This window comes from Oncorhynchus kisutch, linkage group LG4 (genome assembly GCF_002021735.2).
Source record: "Oncorhynchus kisutch isolate 150728-3 linkage group LG4, Okis_V2, whole genome shotgun sequence".
NCBI classification, from domain to species: Eukaryota; Metazoa; Chordata; class Actinopteri; order Salmoniformes; family Salmonidae; genus Oncorhynchus; species Oncorhynchus kisutch.
In genome coordinates this window covers 16,498,879-16,519,017 of record NC_034177.2, presented here as the reverse complement: position 1 = coordinate 16,519,017, position 20,139 = coordinate 16,498,879, and the positions used below count along the sequence as shown (strand labels likewise).

At 42.4% G+C, this 20,139-nt stretch overlaps 1 protein-coding gene across 7 annotated transcripts in view; it reads right to left on the bottom strand.

The window, feature by feature from the left end:
* Positions 1–20,139, bottom strand: part of pde4cb (phosphodiesterase 4C, cAMP-specific b) — a 152,306-nt gene that overhangs the window by 36,046 nt on the left and 96,121 nt on the right. The window contains exon 1 of one of the 7 annotated variants that reach the window (XM_020480319.2): positions 14,070–18,802. The exons of 5 other annotated variants lie outside the window; for them this stretch is intronic. In XM_020480319.2, the coding sequence (XP_020335908.1) occupies positions 14,070–14,200 (131 nt within the window). In that variant the 5' untranslated portion in view covers positions 14,201–18,802. Of the gene's footprint in view, positions 1–14,069; positions 18,803–20,139 lie in introns of those variants that run through there. One more of the 7 variants, XM_020480320.2, reaches the window with a different exon arrangement.

The following is a 20,139-nucleotide window of genomic DNA, read 5'->3' as shown; positions in this document are numbered from 1 at the left end:
ACATAAAGATGGTCATTATGGCCAAACGGTTCTATTTTTGTTTCATCACACCAGAGGACATTTCTCCAAAAAGTACGATCTTTGTCCCCATGTGCGGTTGCAAACCATAGTCTGGCTTTTTTATGCTGGTTTTGGAGCAGTGGCTTCTTCCTTGCTGGTTATGTCGATATAGGACTCGTTCTACTGTGGATATAGCTACTTTGTACCTGTTTCCTCCAGCATCTTCACAAGGTCCTTTGCTGTTGTTCTAGGATTGATTTGCACTTTTTGCACCAAAGTACGTTCATATCTAGGAGACAGAACACATCTCCTTCCAGAGCGGTATGACGGCTGCATGGTCCCATGGAGTTTATACTTGTGTACTATTGTTTGTACAGATGAACGTGGTACCTTCAGGTGTTTGGAAATGTCTCCCAAGGATGAACCAGACTTGTGGTCTCTACAAATGTTTTTGGGCTGATTTCTTTTGATTTTCCCATGATGTCAAGCAAAGAGGCACTGAGTTTGAAGGTTGGCCTTGGAAATTTCTCCCAAGGATGAACCAGACTTGTGGTCTACAAATGTTTTTGGGCTGATTTCTTTTGATTTTCCCATGATGTCAAGCAAAGAGGCACTGAGTTTGAAGGTTGGCCTTGAAATACATTCACAGGTACACCTTCAATTGACTCAAATTATGTCAATTAGCCTATCAGAAGCTTCTAAAGCCATGACATACTTTTCTGGAATTTTCCAAGCAGTTTAAAGGCACAGTCAACTTAGTGTATGTAAACCTGACCCACTGGAATTGTGATACAGTGAAATCTGTCTGTAAACAACTGTTGGAAAAAAATACTTTTGTCATGCACAAAGTAGATGTCCTAACCGACTTGCCAAAACTATAGTTTATTAACAAGAAATTTGTGGAGTGGTTGAAAAACGAGTTTTAATGACTCCAACGTAAGTGTATGTAAACTTCCGGTATATCTGGAATTCCAGCCAAACAGGTAATACAAGTTTGTACCTCTATTTCAGATGTTAAACAGTTGTTTCCCTCTTACAGCATGGAGAATATGTATAATGTAATTACTTGACACACATATATTAAACCAATCGTGCCATTCTGCTGAATAAACCTTGTTAATCAATCATCTCTTATTACAGTATGTTGGGTGTTCTAAGAAGCTCTATGAGATGTTCTGTGTATGTATCACAAAGCTCACAGGCAGGTCATGAGGTAGACAAATGCATTATAACTGGTGGTGGTGACCTTGGTATTGTCATTTTTCTCAGGCTCTGACGTCAGTCGGTTTCTTCTCTCCCTTCACTTCTAGTCTGAACTACAGTCAGAACTCATGGGAGACAGGACTCTGTATATCACACTAGCCATCTGGGGAGACCACCGGCACACACACAGGCAGGCGATCTCTCACACACACACACACACACACACACACACACACACACACACACACACACACACACACACACACACACACACACACACACACACACACACACACTTAGTGCCTACTAATTACTAAAAGACTATCCTATACTGAACAGGATCTGTGTCATTGATACGTCATCTGGTCTCCGCAAACACAGAAGTCAATCATCCACGTTTCCTTTCCTCTACAGAGTAAATTCAAATAAGCCTTCAGGTCGATGTCATTCAGATAAAGAAAGAATAGACATTAACATCTAAAGCTAATAAAAAGCAGTCAGGAACAATGTTCCCTCTAAGCTGCGGGTGGGCGCCAAGCTCCCCCGAGACTGCCGCGCAGCAGAAGAAATATCAGCCGGTGCAGAGAAGCATGAAAGTGTTCCCCCTTAGTTAATACTATCAACGTTTCCCTTTACTGTGGAAATTGTGATCGAATCAATGCAATATTAGTCACTTTCAACGCAACATACCGAAACAAAAATAACTATGTAAGTCTTATTAGTATGCAAAATTAACTATGCAAGAGATTAAGGTGTAGGCAGAATGCATCGGAGTAGGATTCTTTTGCATTGAGATAGAAGACTCAGGCTCTACACAGACTGGCGCGCCATAACCAACTGGAGCTGCAGTAGGCCTATATGCAAATAGACCATTGTCATATGGATCTGTGCCATTCACTTTGAACTGGACTATGTTTACAGCATGAGTGGTGGTGAGTAGATGCGCTTGCTTTGAGATCAAAGTGAGAGCTACATGTAGTGACTTGTGCGCATATGTAATAATATCAAGCCCTGCATGTTTTTTCCCCATGTAGGCTGAATGACAGAACAGCTATTTCCATGCTGCAATGTTATGGGACTCATTTTCTTCATAGTTTTTGATGGTAGGCCACTGGTAGGCCTACATTATGATCAGATAGCCACAGTAGCTTACTTGGCCACTGTTAAAACTTTAAGTTAAAGCGGGTACATCCTCAGTGTTCACAGAAAATGCACGCCAGAAGTTGCACAGAATTTTCACAATGTTCAAATTTGCGCTCACCAGACCTGAAATTTCAAAAACATTATAGGAACATTGTTCAGGATCCATGTGCAGATGACTAGATGAAACTTGTCAGTCAGTATGGATCCAATCTCAGCCACTGAAAATGTGGGTTTGGTGACCCCCTTCGTTCCTAACCAGTCCGGAGCGAGGCCTGTCTCCTGCGATTGACACCAGCTGGGCAGCGCTGCGGTGTTCATGGGAACCCCAGAGATCTGAAGGGACCTTTACTTTTGTTCCGTGCCAGAGACAGATGTTATTGCCAACAGAGTGGGCTTCCAGAGGATGACACAGCGCCTGGAGTCAAAAGTCATCTTCCCCCTCCTGTTTTTTTTCAGCATGGCGTGAGAACCAGCTCCAGGGGCCTCACCGACCTATGAGAATTAAAGTGTGTGTGTGTGTGTTTTTCTCTGCAATGTTCCCGGGGGCCTGGAAGCGGAGAAAGTTGGAAAACAGAGGATTGGACCTTTTTTGGTGTGTGTTCCTGGTGATGCGTAAACTGTATTGGTTGGAAAGGGGTCACCTGGTTTGGGAAGGGGGATGTTAGTTTTGTACCCCCCACACCATTGTGCTTGACCTGACACCCGCAGCAGAAGCTAGTTAAGGACCATGTCACCTCCCCCTTACCCTACACCCTACACCCACTACAATTCGCATACCGCCCCAACAGATCCACGGTTGACACAATCACCGTTGCACTGCACACTGCCATATCCCACTGAGACAAGAGAAATGCCTATGTAAGAATCCTGTTCATTGACTACAGCTCAGCCTTCAACTCCAAGCTCATCCTAAACTCCGGGGCCTGGGTTTGAACCCCTCCCTGTTCAACTGGGTCCTACACTTCCTGATGGGCCGACCCCAAGTGGTGAAGGTTAACAACAGCACCTCCGCCTCGCTGATCCTCAACACATGGGCCCCACACATATCTCCCTTAATCATCAAGTTTTCTGACGAGTCAACAATGGTAGGCCTGATGACCAATAATGACGAGACATCCTACAAGGAGGAGGTGAGAGCCCTGGCGGAGGGGTGCCAAGAAAATAATCTCTCTCAACATCAACAAAATGAAGGAGCTGATGGTGGACTACAGGAGACATCAGTAAGAGCACACCCTCACAGACAGGGCCACAGTGGAGGGTTAAAAGCATCAAGTTCCTCGGAGTGCACATCAATGACAACCTGAAATGGTCCCGTCACACAGACAGCATGGTGAAGAAGGCGCAGCAGCGTCCCTTCAACCTCAGGAGAAATGAGTCTTGGCCCCCAAGATCCTTACGAACTTCTACAGATGCAGCATGGAGAGCATCCTGTCGGGCTGGTACGTTATTGAATAGTACCCTCAAAATACCATTCTGAATGTCAACAGTGAAGAGGCGACTCAGGGATGTTGGACTTCTAGGCAGAGTTGCAAAGAAAAAGACACATCTCAGACTGGCCTATAAAAATAAAAGATTAAGATGGGCAAAATAACACAGACACTGGACAGAGGAACTCTGCCTAGAAGGCCAGCATCCTGGAGTCGCCTGTTCACTGTTGACGTTAGAACTGGTGTTTTTCGGGTACTATTTAATGAAGCTGCCAGTTGAGGACTTGTGAGGCGTCTTTCTCAAACTCTAATGTACTTGTCCTCTTGCTCAGTTGTTCACCGGGGCCTCCCACTCTTTCTATTCTGGTTAGAGCCAGTTTGCGCTGTTCTGTGAAGGGAGTAGTACGAGATCTTCAGTTTCTTGGCAATTTCTTGCATGGAATAGCCTTAATTTCTCAGAACAAGAATAGACTGCTGAGTTTCTGAAGAAAGTTATTTGTTTCTGGCCATTTTGAGCCTGTAATCGAACCCACAAATGCTGATGCTCCAGATACTCAACTAGTCTAAAGAAGGCGAGTTTCATTGCTTCTTTAATCAAGACAACAGTTGTCAGCTGTGCTAACATAATTGCAAAATGTTTTTTCTAATGATCAATTAGCCTTTTAAAATGATAAACTTGGATTAGCTAACACAACATGCCATTGGAACACAGGAGTGATGGTTGCTGATAATGGGCCTCTGTATGCCTATGTAGATATTCCATTAAAAAATAAAGAAAAATTATCCGTTTCCAGCTACAATAGTCATTTACAACATTAACAAGGTCTACACTGTATTTCTAATCAATTTGATAGTCATTTTAAAATGGAAAATGTGCTTTTCTTTCAAAAACTATTTGGAAAGTATTCAGGCCCCTTGACTTTTTCCACATTTTGATACGTAACAGCCTTATTTTAAAATGTATTAAATTGTTTTTTTTCCTCTCATAAAGCTACACACAATACCCCATAAGCGCAAAAACAGGTTCAGAAAATGTTGCTAATAAAAAAAGGGGTCTGAATACTTTGCGAATGCACTGTGCATGTATATATATATATTTAATTATGTGCATATTGTTTTGTATTGTATGGTATTATTACTGCACTGTTTGAGCTAAAAAAACATAAGCATTTCGCTACACCTGTGATAACATCTGTAAATCTGTGTACGGGACCAATAAACTTGGATTTGATTTGATGCACCACCAAAAACAAGAAACAAGAATGTCTTTGAAACTGCAGATCTGAACACAGCTTACTCATGAAGACTAAGCATCAGAGCTAACAGACTATTCCTCGGAGGTCCCACGTACCAGTCTAGAGTAAAGTATTACAACACTTACCATCAAACCTGGATCAAACACAATGTCAAACACTCAATGTATTCACTTCATTTAGGTTGAGCTTTGCACTTTGAGACTCTTTGTTTGGTTCCATTGTACCATAGCTGGCTTTATACAGTAGATCGAGAAAACGTATTATTCTTCATCCAGTAAATTCCTTTTCAAAATGGCTGACCAACATCTGTGTACTATAATTACCTTTGGTTTGAAAGCAATGGGATATGATGTAGATTTCACAGCTTGTTAAAGCGAGGGAGATTGCTCGAGTGCATAGATACATAGATACCCCAGCTAATCCAGTTGTGCTATTTTCTTTTGTCTATTCAATTCAGTCCAATTCAACCCTACTGTATGAACAGATATGGTCCAGCCTTCTAGTCCGTACAGGCTTTCTTCAGGCTGCCAAGAGAATAGGTGATCTTAGTTATTTCAGGGTTGTGACAAAACATTGAGAACTTTTCAACACAAATGCCATGGTTAACGTTTGCTGTCCTTTGTAAATTAGATTACATAGAGCTCTTTACACTGTATGCTCTTGAACCAAGTCTAGACAAAGTTGTTTTTAGATAGAAACTGTCAGTAGCCTCTCATCTGAGCTAGCTTCTGGTGCATTATCTGTGTCATTCTGGATACTGGTATTGGTTCCAAACATGTTATACAAAGTTATTTATCGAACAAAATTAAATCCCACAACATAATACATTCACTGTGTATACATTTTTACAGGGTGACCAAAAGGGGAAAATGTTCTGTGTACAACAACATATGATACAGCCGTGGGTATATGTTTTCTAAATATAGCCCTTGAGGAGAAGTCATTGCATAAGAAGAAACATGGAGTCAACAGAACCAAGTCTGTTGATTATTTCTCTCTGAGCCCTGGCCTAATGGTGGGGAGCGACTCTCCAAACACCACAGCTTGACTCGCTGTCAACAGGGTTAGAGAGACACACATTTACTGGACATAATACAGAGAGCTTACCACATTTAGTTCTGAAGTTCATGAGATATACATGTTTGTGTGTGTGTGTGTATGACACATGCATATGCATGCACACACACAAACAAATGTCGCTGATACCAGAACAATATTACTTTGGGACTTTTTAACTGGCTTGACCAAATGGATTAAGAATAATATGTGAAGCAAATATAAATCTTATAACCATTGTAATCCAGATAAGCAGTTTAAAATAATGTGAGTCTTTGACGTTTAGCTGCTTAAAAAAATTGTATGTTTAGCCCGTAAGTTGGTTAGGGCACAGCTGAACCAAAAATGTATGTACCACTTGACCCAATAAGATAATAAAACCCATATTATAGCACATTAATCATAAATAAACTTCTTTAAGACATCAGTAGAAGGTTCACTTTTGGAAAGATCTACAAATCAAAGCTAAAAGATAGGTCTAATTTCCTTTTGTCCACTGTCAACTGACTATTTTGTTCCGTGTTCTGGCTGAACAGTTACAGGAAAACGAAACCTCTGCTCTGTACCAGCAAATAAGAATCAGAGGTCAAAAATGTAATCTATGAAAACCGCTTAAAAAATAAACAGGATGTTTACATGAAGAGTGCCAGTGTAGGGGGAACAGACGACTGGGAGAGGAAGATAAGCTACTGTGGTGGAGCCAGTAGTGGGCCCTGTTCAGGCCTGTCAATAGAGACGGCTACAACCCAACGGCTGTATACTTCAATCATCTTACACTGGCTAACGGTCTAGTGTGGGAACCTGCCTCTCGTGGCCTTACTTTCACCCCCTCCAAGTGGAAATAATTCCCCTAAAAAAGGGCCTGTTGACAGCGGAAGCGAACAAGTACAGGCTCTTTAAAGAAGTGCATTTTAACTAACCAGAAAGAGGGTGTACTTGATTTTCATGCTATTCCGAGAATAATCATTCCATCTGAGGAAGTATGTTGATCACCGATCAGTAGCACCCATCTGCTTTTGTTTGCTGTAACACTCTGACACAAACATCACACACTGGCACATTGCCAAGCTGCAACTCATGACTACTTACTACGATACCATCAGCTCTGCCACGACCTAGGGAGGAGACAAAAAGCCATAAAACTGAATGAAGTGTCATGAAAAGTGTGGTATTCCAGAACATGCATTTTCCCAACAGAAAAGGGAAAATCACACTGCTGCTACAGTACCTCACAGTCCAACCAATGTCCATCAAATCAAGAATAAACAGGATCTACGAGAGATAGTCAGCCATTCTTGGAGGAGAAGGGAACTTTTGTTTTTTTAACACCCAAATCTCTCTTTTTGATGTAAATGGGTTCTTATAAACTGGGTGGTTTGAGCTCTGAATGCTGATTGGCTGACAGACGTGGTATATCAGACCGTATACCACGGGGATGACAAAACATTTATTTTTACAGCTCTAATTATGTTGGTAATCAGTTTATAATAGCAATCAGGCACCTCAGGGGTTTGTGATATATGGCCAATATACTGCATGGCGTCGTGCATAAGAACACCCTTTAGCTGTTGTATATTGGCCATATACACTACACACCTCTGGCCTAATTGCTTAATTATAGAAGGATCCAGACACTTTTTTGTGATTTCACTAGATTTTGATTAACGTACCCACAACCAGCGATTAATTTCCTCATCCTCGTTGTGTAGTATGAGGGCTCTGAAAAAACATGAACAAAGGTTCCAAAAACACCCAAATATGTCCTTTCAGAAATGGAAAACTCTCAGTATAATGATGCAGTTCTTCAGATGTTGTACACATTAAACTTTATCCGCAACGTTATATTCCATTTTGTTGTGACTCAAGTGGTATCTCTATGTCCAGTCAACAGGTAACTGCCAAAATAAAGGAACACTTGACTAAAAGAGGGACAAAAAGTATATTGAAAGCAGGTGCTTCCACCCAGGAAGTTCGAGACACTTGTAGAATCTACACTAAGGTGCATTGAAGCTGTTCTGGTGGCTCGTGGTGGCCCAACCCCCTATTAAGACTATTTATGTTGGTGTTTCCCTTTTATGGCAGTTACCTGTAACAGAATGCTACACAGAGAATGGAACAGCTGGATAGGGGAAACTGATGAATTCGACAAAATGGAATTTAACATTGCGAATAAAGTTTGGAATAACACAATTTAATATGGACAACATCTAAAGACCTGCATCACTTTACTGAGAGTGTTTGCATTCTTTAAAAAATATATAATAACAATAAATCAGAGCCCCTGCACCGTACAACAAGGATGAGGAGTTTCTCAAAAACAAGTGAAATTGCAAAAAAAGGGTCTGGACCATTCTATAACATGCCATTTACATCAAAAATAGAGATTTAGTTGTAAAAAGTCAAACTTCTCTTTTAACCAATTATATGTGGATTTTGTTGTGCGCTTGGGGTTATTGGCTTGCTGGAAGATCCACTTGTGGCCAAGTTTCAGCTTCCTGGCAGAGGCAACCAAATTTTTGGCAAAAATATCCTGGTACTGGGTAAAATGTATGATGTCGTTGACTGTTCTCATTTAGATGCCAAACCCACCACTGGTGTGCGTGGCCAAAGATATTTATTTTCATGACCAAAGCACCGGTTCCAATCCAAGTGCCAATGCCGTTTAGCAAACTCAAGGCATTTACATTTGTTGGATGACATGAAAATAAGCTCTTTGGCCAGGAACACCAGTGGTGGGTTTGGCGTCCAAATTAATTAAATTGTTGCCAGTAATACAGTTACAGTCATTACCCCTCTTGATAACACGAAAACACTTAACCAGCTCCGGTGGGGCGAGTTAACTGTTCAGAGCTAAATGTTTTTTCATTTGAGTCTGAAAATAGCTAGCAAGCTAGCCAACATTAGCCAGTTAGCTTGGGTGCTTGACTGTCATTGTGAGGTCAGAACACTCAGATCAACCCTACTCGTCGGCCAGAACGTCCAGTGTGCGCTCTCGGTTTGAATTTCAAAACAAAGAACCTGACAACGCTCTGAAATGCCCAGAGAGCGAACAAGCCAGAGTTACACTCAGATACAGTGGGGAGAACAAGTATTTGATACACTGCCGATTTTGCAGGTTTTCCTACTTACAAAGCATGTAGAGGTCTGTAATTTTTTATCATAGGTACACTTCAACTGTGAGAGACGGAATCTAAAACAAAAATCCAGAAAATCACATTGTATGATTTTTAAGTAATGTCATGCAATAAAATGCAAATTAATAAGTATTTGATCACCTATCAACCAGTAAGAATTTCAGCTCTCACAGACCTGTTAATTTTTCTTTAAGAAGCCATCCTGTTCTCCACTCATTACCTGTATTAACTGCACCTGTTTCAACTCGTTACCTGTATAAAAGACACCTGTCCACACACTCAATCAAACAGTCTCCAACCTCTCCACAATAGCCAAGACCAGAGAGCTGTGTAAGGATATCAGGGGTAAAATTGTAGACCTGCACAAGGCTGGGATGGGCTACAGGACTATAGGCAAGCAGATTGGTGAGAAGGCAACCACTGTTGGCGCAATTATTCGAAAATGGAAGAAGTTCAAGATGACGGTCAATCACCCTCGGTCTGGGGCTCCATGCAAGATCTCACCTCGTGGGGCATCAATGATCATGAGGAAGGTGAGGGATCAGCCCAGAACTACATGGCAGGACCTGGTCAATGACCTGAAGAGAGCTGGGACCACAGTCTCAAAGAAAACCATTAGTAACACACTACGTCGTCATGGATTAAAATCCTGCAGCGCACGCAAGGTCCCCCTGCTCAAGCCAGCACATGTCCAGGCCCGTCTGACGTCTGCCAATGACCATCTAGATGATCCAGAGGAGGAATGGGAGAAGGCCAAGTGGTCTGATGAGACAAAAATAGAGCTTTTTGGTCTAAACTCCACTCGCCGTGTTTGGAGGAAGAAGACGAATGAGTACAACCCCAAGAACACCATCCCAACCGTGAAGCATGGAGGTGGAAACATCATTCTTTGGGGATGCTTTTCTGCAAAGGGGACAGGACGACTGCACCGTATTGAGGGGAGGATGGATGGGGCCATGTATCGCGAGATCTTGGCCAACAACCTCCTTCCCTCAGTAAGAGCATTGAAGATGGGTCGTGGCTGGGTCTTTCAGCATGACAATGACCCGAAACACACAGCCAGGGCAACTAAGGAGTGGCTCCGTAAGAAGCATCTCAAGGTCCTGGAGTGGCCTAGCCAGTCTCCAGACCTGAACCCAATAGAAAATCTTTGGAGGGAGCTGAAAGTCCGTATTGCCCAGCGACAGCCCCGAAACCTGAAGGATCTGGAGAAGGTCTGTATGGAGGAGTGGGCCAAAATCCCTGCTGCAGTGTGTGCAAACCTGGTCAAGAACTACAGGAAACATATGAATTGTGTAATTGCAAACGAAGGTTTCTGTACCAAATATTAAGTTCTGCTTTTCGGATGTATCAAATACTTATGTCATGCAATAAAATGCAAATGAATTACTTAAAAATAATACAATGTGATTTTCTGGATTTTTGTTTTAGATTCCGTCTCTCACAGTTGAAGTATACCTATGCTAAAAATTACAGACCTCTACATGCTTTGTAAGTAGGACAACCTGCAAAATCGTCAGTGTATCAAATACTTGTTCTCCCCACTGTACAAACAACACACTTCGGGTAGAACGAGTTGACAATGTAATAAGACTATAAAACGTTAAGGTTTTATTCTATTCAATACCTTTTCCAAGTGGAAATAGGATATTCCAATTTTCTGATTTGACTGGTGTTGATGTGTATGGGTTTCAGCTATAGGAACAGGACTTTGGTGACTAACATCAGTAGGTTGTACTCATCCTATTGATTATGCTGGGTACGGGACGTTGGGAACTGATTAGCACTAACATGGAAACTCTTAATTTAATGACACACCATGCAACGATGAAGTGATTGTCATTCATTTGAATGGTTAAGGGCTGATACATGGATTACAGCACGCAGGTCATAAACTAATGCAGCCCTGTCAGAAACCTGCAGCCCTTTTCCCATCAGTTACATTGATGAGTAGACCCCCTTAACCCTGTACTCAGAATAGACACACACACACTCTTGTTCACACACACACACACACACACACACACACACACACACACACACACTCCCTGTGTCCTGACAGCTGAGTGATTAGGGCCCCAGAGGGCCAGGTCTTTTTTTGGCCCTTGACATCGACCCCTGAATCCAACCCACGTATACCATCCATTGAACAACCACAATTAGGTAGGCAGGGCTCGCCGTGGAACAAACAAGCTCAGTGGAGCAGAGGTGCTACTCTCCTCTTACAAGGCTCATATGGCTTTAATAGGTGCCTTTCAATTAATAAATGATGGAGCCCTGGTGTGAGGCAGGTTCCTCCACTTCCTCCTCACATCAAGACTTTGCAGCCAATAAGAGGAGTACTGAGGCCTGATGACGTCCTCGTCACATAGGAAGGAAACATAAAAGTGTCTGTCCCTTTTCTGTGACAATGTTTGTTTGATGAGACTGATAAAGGCTGCATGTTTCGATATCTTTGGGGATGATGGGTAGAGAGATGACTGGGTTGCAGTAGCTAGTGTGTGTTGTATTCTCATATGCACACACACACACACAACATTTCTCACATTCGCACTGTCATCGACCACAGAGGCAGAGGTGTCTGAGCACGGCTGTGTGTTGACGTCAACAGTGGTTTCCGAGTCGTTGCAGATCAACTAGCACAGAGTGGCTTAATGGACACCAGATAAGACCACTTCACAGGCTTTAACTCCATCAGCATAGGGCTTTGTTTGCTACCCAATTAACACAGTTTTTGTTATTTTATGCAAAAAGGAACTGGGGGTCCCTATTCTATCAAAACCAGGGAGCAGGTTGCTGGGATGAGTCACAACAGAATAATGATTTTAGAGGAGAACAAAAGAAAACTCGGTATCTTATTAGAATGTTTTTTTATTTTTATATAAACTAATGTATTAGTTTGAACTGAGTAGAGTCCTCAGTCAAGAAGATAAAGGGTATTGAAATAACGCCATTGAAATAATGAATCCAAGTCTTCTAATATACAGTCTCTCCAAAACGAATTTATACATGTTTTTAACTTCCGGTCTATGCCTTCTTTGTTTGGGGGTTGTACAAAATGTCTGTTTATACAGCATATTCTGCCTCTACTTTAAAAAACCCTCTAACAGATGTAACACAACCAACAAGAAATACAAGATCAAACTGCCCTTTGAGATTCTAAGGGGGCAGGGCTTTGTGCAACATCTCCAAATATGGTGAAATTGGTTCGGGCCCAGGAGCAAATTGGGCAAGCTACTGTAGAACCACACAGGGTCATAGGTAAAACTCATATTATTGTCTGTCTGATAGCTTTCTAGGAGAGGCGGTTTCACCGGGTCACATATACTCTCTGTGACTCAGACTGCCGTTGGAATAAGCTGCTGCACGTACATGGGACATTTCACAAGAGCCTAGTCACAAACGCACGTGGACTTGTGACTGGCAACACCTCACTTCTAATTTCAGTTACATATGCCAGCCTGCTAATAATATCCAGAGTTGTTTATGCTTATCATATCCTATGGTTTTCAGTCCATCATTTGGTCATCCACGTCATTGAGGTCTAGCAGGAAGCAACACATTATGAAAAGGTAGTCAAATGGTTTTCATCTAAATCACATGTGAGCTCTGAGCTGCCTGGTCATTATGGGATGCATCTAATAATCACCACACATTACTCATCACACCGGGTTAAATCTACTAAATAACTCAGTATTGTTCAGTCATGCAATATTCTTATACTTTATAGCACTGTCAGCAATAAAACAAGTATTATTAAATTATTGTATTATACTAATGTATGAGATAACTAATATGATCAAGAGATTGTCTGAAAAAATAGATGGAGAAGGTCCAGGGTGGAGCTAGACACGAGACAAGACGACAAAAGACGAGACAAGACAAAATGAAACGAGACGAGGGACACTTGAAAGAGACTGTACCCAACAAGAGGAAAGGGGGCGGTCCTCTCACACTGACTGACATTCTCGCCACCAGACAAAAAACCTCAAGAGCTGAATTTCCTGTTAGTGTATATCCACAGTATTAACTCTAAATCACCTGCTCCTACTCATGACTTAATTCTGTTAAGCCCAAAGTATTAATATGTAAAGCACAGTACTGGTGAGAGGCTAGTTAGGAGATTTGAAAGATTATAACAGTACTGTAGTTTTCGTGTGAACTGTATTAGGCACATACTATATGTTCAATTCAACAGGCCACCACTCCCGGCCTATCAATATGTCTGACTCAACGTTCATTAGACATTGCCTTTGAAGAGTTTTGAACACTTGGGGCTGACATTACTTTGTTCCCACAGTGCAGGTGTTTGTCGTCATGCATTTTTAAATACCAGATACAGAATTAGCCACATTATCTTTTTGCTTCTTTAACTGGAGCACTGAGACTATTGTGGACTCAAGTCCCTGGGTCCAAACTATATAGCTAACATAATGGTCCCTTTCACATATTGCCATCTGTTGAGTGTGGTGTGGTGTGCGCCGATGTGTAAATGCAAGAAGACCCAGACTTCACCTGTGCTGAGAAGCCATGTGTTCTTCAATAAAATAAACCCTCTGGCTACATCATTCTAGCCTGACAGTCAGTCTAGTCACAGTCATGGCTATAGCAACGTCATTGACAAACAACCAACCACGTCAGAGAAACTTAAAATAAGTTTCCCACCACTTCTAAGACCCAGCACAGCTCGTGGTAACAAGGGTGACACAAAACCAGTACCAAGACAGGAAGAAGGAGCAGTGTTAAATTGAAACTGGCCTCAAACATAAGCAGAAATATGTGAATGGGTGCTGACAATGACACATGCAACATCTGGGAGAAATAGGCGAGAGGGAAAAATGGTGCATTACCGCCTGCGCTTCTGCACAATGTCAATGGGCCGGTTGACTGCGCAAGGGGATCCACAGATATTCCCATTCCGCACTTTGAACGACCGGTCCGAGGAGGGGGCCAGGAGTACACAGTTTGTTGGCAAACTCATATTTCTTCCCCCTTTTTTTCTCTGCTCTTTCTACTTCTGCTTTTCTTTGTTTCCTTCCTCTTTTGACAGCTGTGGTTCTCTTGCCACTCTCCTTTCTCGCAACCCTGTTGCTTTCTTCACGCCGCACCTGGCTCCCATTGCCGCTCAAATGAATGATATGTCAAACAGAGAGGACCGAAGACGCCGCAACAAGAAAAGCCAAAACGGCAAGAGAATCTGTGAGAAAGGCTTTGAGGAAAATCCTCCTTGGTATTTCCCGCCAACATTCCTCCTGTCAAAAACATTGAAAAATCCTCCTCTTTTAAAGCTGCTGTGTTTTTTCAAAAAGTCAAAACATTTCTACCGGGGGACATCGTCATACGTGGTTGTGGGAGGGGATTTTTTTTTTTCCTTTTCTTGGATAAGTTTGTCGCCCAGTGCATATTCAACAGTTGGCTTGCAACGCCAGAGTTGTGGGTTCGATTCCCACGTGGGACCAGCTTGAAAAATGTATGTACTCACTCTGGATAATAAAGTCTGCTAAATGACTAAATGTAGAAGCATCAGTTAAGCTCTCTGTGTGATTAGAACTGAAACCTCCAAGATGGAATTCCTTTTCTATCAGGATGCAGGTGAAAATGAAACTCAATGTCTTCCTCTCCTCCGCATTTTCTAAACCCTGTCTTCCACCACCAAGTCCCAACTCCCTCTGACAACTGTAGCCATCGCAATACGCATATGGACACTCTCGAAAACCCAATAGGTGCGTTTGTGTGCAAGTCTTGCTATATAATGTGTCTTGTGTGTCTGTGTGAGGGATCCCTTCCTGAGCATGTGTGTGTTTGTGTGTGGAGCAGTTGAACTGTGAGGTCAGAAAACAGGGGCGGTCTCAGAGGCAGCATGGCTCCTGTCCTTTCAGTGTCTCCAAGTTTAACTCTTTAAACGCTCTCTGCATTTTAAGAGTTAAACTTGACATTGCTTAGACCGCCCCCCTTCCGAAACAAATGCAAGAGAGAAAAAGAGAGTGTGACAGTAACACATAGTAGCGCGTCACAATAAAACTGAGAAAAGTTTCTACTAAGAAAAGCCTAAATTTAAGACAATGATTGGTTGAGATTAATATTATGGGGTGTGGTACTACTTGGCTGGAGCTGGCACCCATATAATCAGCCCTCACAGGGTAAGATCGCCCACTCCTGTTTTAGCATGTTTGCTAGGTGACAGCTCACATAGCAACATGTCTTGATCCGAGACTAGCCAATCTCCAAAAGTCCTCTGCCCAGAGCCAAAGCCCAGATCGATAAGGTCTAAGGAAGCCGTGGACTGAAATGGCCCATGAGCTCACAGAGCGTCCCTGATGAAATCAGGGGTAAATATTTGTCCACTGAGGAAGATGGCACAGAGCCCGGGTCGACGTGTTGGCAGACATGTGGGAGGGGAAGGGTAAAGGGGAGCCTTTTGAACATCAAGGACGTTACCCACAGAGAGGTAGGTGAGGAGGACCACGAGGCCATAAGGGGGGAGAAGGGGATTGGTGGGGGTGTTACAACATTTCCTGTACCCCGTATTGGCTGTACCATTCATAGGCCCCACACACGCCTCAAAAACACAAGGGTTTTTACAATGAGAGGATGCATGCTGTCAAAGAAAGAAAGAAAAATACTTCCTGAGAGCACTCACATAACCCAACATGAAAACAGTTAAAAAAAAATGAAAAATACATAAGTTGGAGTATAGTGTATAGTCGTTACTTTCTCCCCTTCAGTCACAGCAGCAGGGTTATGCCCATAACGCATCAAACAGAAGAAAACTGACAGGGTGACACTAGCTGGTCATGTCCACGCTCATTTTCAGTGCCTAATGGAAAAAAACACAGGTAAATGACCTCTAAAACCCTCTCTGGGAACTTCCAATGCAAAATGTTTTCTATCGTTTTCCGTACAGTGTCTAATGAACGCAACCCAGGTAAATTACCTCTGACCCTCTCTGGGAACGAGGATAACATGAATCTGTCACACACACCAATGACAGGCATACTGCAATTAAAATATACTGAACAAAAATATAAATACAACATGTAAAGTGTTGGTCCCATGTTTCATGAGTTGAATAAAAGATCCCAGAAATGTTCCATATGCACAAAAAGCTTATTTCTCTCAAAATGTTGTGCACAAATTAGTTTACATCCCTGTCCACCAGAGCTGTTGCCAGAGAATTTAATGTTAACTTCTCTACCATCAGCAGCCTCCATCAGCCGTCTTAGGGAATTTGGCAGTACGTCTAAACTGTGGGTTTGCACAATCAAAGAATTTAGGCACAAATTGTCAGAAAGCATCTCAGGGAAGCTCATCTGTGTGCTCGTCATCCTCACCAGAGTCTTGACATGACTGCAGTTCAGCCGTCACAGTGGACTTCAGTGGGCAAATGCTCACTTTCGATGGCCACTGGCACGCTGGAGAAATGTGCTCTTCATAGATTACTACCGGTTTCAACTGTACCGGGCAGATGGCAGACAGTGTGTATGGCATCGTTTGGGCGAGCTACGGATAACGAACATCTGCAGTTTATCGATGGCCATTTCAATGCACAGAGATACCGTGACGAGATCCTGAGGCCCATCGTCGTGCCATTCATCTGCCTCCATCACCTGATGTTTCAACACAATTTCTGGAAGCTGAAAATGTTCCAGTTCTTCCATGGCCTGCATAGTCACCACACATTTCACCTATTGAGCATGTTTGGGATGTTTATGTTTTTGTTCAGTGTAGAATTGCCCTGTCTGCAATCGCACTGGTGATAGCAGCCATCTTGGGAAGACCGGGGGAGAACGTTACAATAAAAAAAACAAGTGCGGGCGGGAGTATCTCACCCCAAAAAAGTTTCAAAGCTAATACCATAAAGCCCTACAGGGTTCAACTCAACAATCAAATCTGGACAGGGTTGAATTAAATTCAATCATCTCTGGATTGACTGAATTAAAATGGAATTGGTCCCAACACTGGAGTCCTGACAGCACTGAGGGTAATAATATTCCAGTTAGGAGGACTGTTAAAGGCATCTTAATGATCTGGACAATCTATGACAGACAAGGGCATACATACTGTACATCGGACCCTCGGATCATTGCGCAACGTGCCTGATAAACGTGCTGGGTCATGAAAAAGACGGTGGGCTGGGTGGCTTAGGCACTAAGAATGTGCCTCAGTGCCATGCTGCATTCCCCTCCCCCATGAGCAACCATATCCAGAGCAGAGTGTTCCCCGCAGCACTGTCCCCCTCTGGGGCCTGGCTGGAGTGTCAAGTTTGAAATGTTTTATGACAAAGACAAATTATTAAAATCTTATCATTTGCACTTATCTTCTTCCACTGATGGTGAACACAGCTCTATTTGGTACTGCATCACTGACTTTCTAACACCCTCACATGGCGATCAATTCATAATTCTAACATTGCACCTAAATAGGAAATGTGTAAACTATTTAAATTATGTTGTAAGAAAAGCATATTATCATTCTCAGAAATGTGGTTCATTTTAGAGAGTAAATATAAAGTTAATCTACTATTTGTTAGTTCCCCAAACGTAAGAAACTGTAAATGTTTCCAAAACCATTTCTGTTGAGTAGCCGACGGCAAAAGTTTTAAAACCATACATGTCGTCTAAAAACCTAATGACTCTTTCCATACACAAGTATATGTTACAGATCTATAGCAGAGTGGCAAATGTAAACACTCAGTTGAATTGATGGTATTCCCCTGAGATTCTGCCTTTCAAAACATCTCAAAACCTCCTTGGAATTGACAAATTTGTTAATGTGAAACGTGAACCAAGAGGCTTTATCCAGTAGATGTCACTTCATACCACGATACTAAACCAAAACAATATTCAATCCACACCAACCATCTCATAACCTCCTCCTGACTCACTATTCGTTCCCCTTCTGAAACATGAAAACTAAAGATTAATATAATATACAAAATAATAAGAGCAATATGTAAGAGTCACCCTTTTGCCAGATATCAAGCCCTTCAATTGGAAGGCCTTGAGATGTGGTTACATTAAGGATGTATGACCAGCTACTACAAGGGACAGATACAGCACGCAGCAGAACACAAATTAGTCCCAAATGACTGAATCTCCTACAGCCGGGCATGAAGGAATTAATAGGATTTTGGGAAGAGGGTGATGGGGAAGGGCAGTCATGCTGAAAACATGGAGCTGGAGTAGTGACGCACATGAGCCACTGTTGCAGCCGCCCTGGCGGGGTCTGGGAACTATTCCAGGCTCGGGGGCTTTATTTTAGAGGGACAGACCAGAGCTGTTGTGTCATTGTTGCCATGCTTATCATTCCAGTTCTTTGGGCTGCTTGTGTCTTATTCAGGAGGCACCAACAGGAACTCGTCCAATAAGAATAAAGAGTTTTAATGTGGCGTTTCAAAGATGTTTTGCTACATTATACTAGGACCGGGGCGAAACCAGTATCGCGATACTCATTAGTATTGTGGCAAGGAAACAAAACACGAAACAAATTTGACTTCTTTATAAGAACAGCCATACTGTTGAAAAAAAACATCATTATGTTATAATCCAGAGTCATATATATTTATTTTCCGAGCTATAGCACACGATATTTTACATACAGTAGGTTGAATTTGGTCTGCTTCGAGATTTTATTTTTGCCATGGAAAAAATATTGCGATATTGTTATCGTCACAGCCTTACATTCTCTCTCTTTGTGTCACACTAGATTTGAAGTGGCTGTTAGAAACATGCCTGGCTTGATTGAGATATGACAATTCTCTGGTCTAACAGTAATCTCAGTCTGGAGACTCGAGTGCCCAGTAACTTCTGACTGACTTGCTTTGTGTACCTCTCAGTGTGGCAGAAGTCAGCAGATCAGACGAAGCATAAAGAGGAAAGAATAAATGTGTGGCCAGATTTTCACTATAGAGACACAGTATTTACAAAGCAAGAAAAGTTACATTTTAGTCATTTAGCAGATGCTCTCATCCAGAGTGACTTACAATAGTGAGTGGATATATTTTCTTACTTGTCCCCCATGAGAATCAACCCACATCCCTGGCATTGCAAGCACCGTGCTCTACCAACTGAGCCACACCAACCCAATGCCAAAAAACTGCCCATCTGAACTCGAGGGCAGACTAATCTAGTCAGGCCTCGTGGTGGTGGGATCTCTGATCAATGGGTGAGTCACTGGTGACCCCGGCCAACTGTTAACCTGGAGAAGCTAATACCACATTGTGCCACACATCCCAGTTGGGTGAAAGCACACACAGTATACGAATATAAACCAGTGTGGAGGGTGGCTCTATAGGACTATCATGTGGCTATTCACACACTCACTCGGATCCACACACATCACACACACACACAGTGTTCCACTAGAGTGACTCCCTCCACCCCCTCCCAGTTGTGACATCAGCAGACAGGGGTGGTGTTATCGATCCTATTCTCCTTTCCCACAGACAGCACAGTGTACAGAGCAGGCAGAGTACACACACACACACACACACACACACACACACACACACACACGTGCGCGCACTTGCGCAAACTTTTACCCAGACAGGTATTTAAACAAAAAACATGACATACACCGTGCATTCGACAAACAAGCTCACACAGACAGACACATCTGATCTCCAGTCCACACACAGCCCAGTCTGTTCACACTGCAACACCATCCACACAACACTTTTCTGTGTAGCACAGCTTCTTAATTGTGTACAAGCAATTTTTGGATCTGTGTTGAAACGTATCTATAGCAGAACATTAATGATCAAACGCTTGAATACATTTACAGAACTTCTGACCATTTTATTGCCTTAATACTGGACGTGCATGTCTTAGACCACCTTTTGCATAACCTTAAAAACAAATATTATCAGTGAATAGAAAATTCACTGTTGTTTTTCATCAGAAGAGAAGTGTAGAATTGATT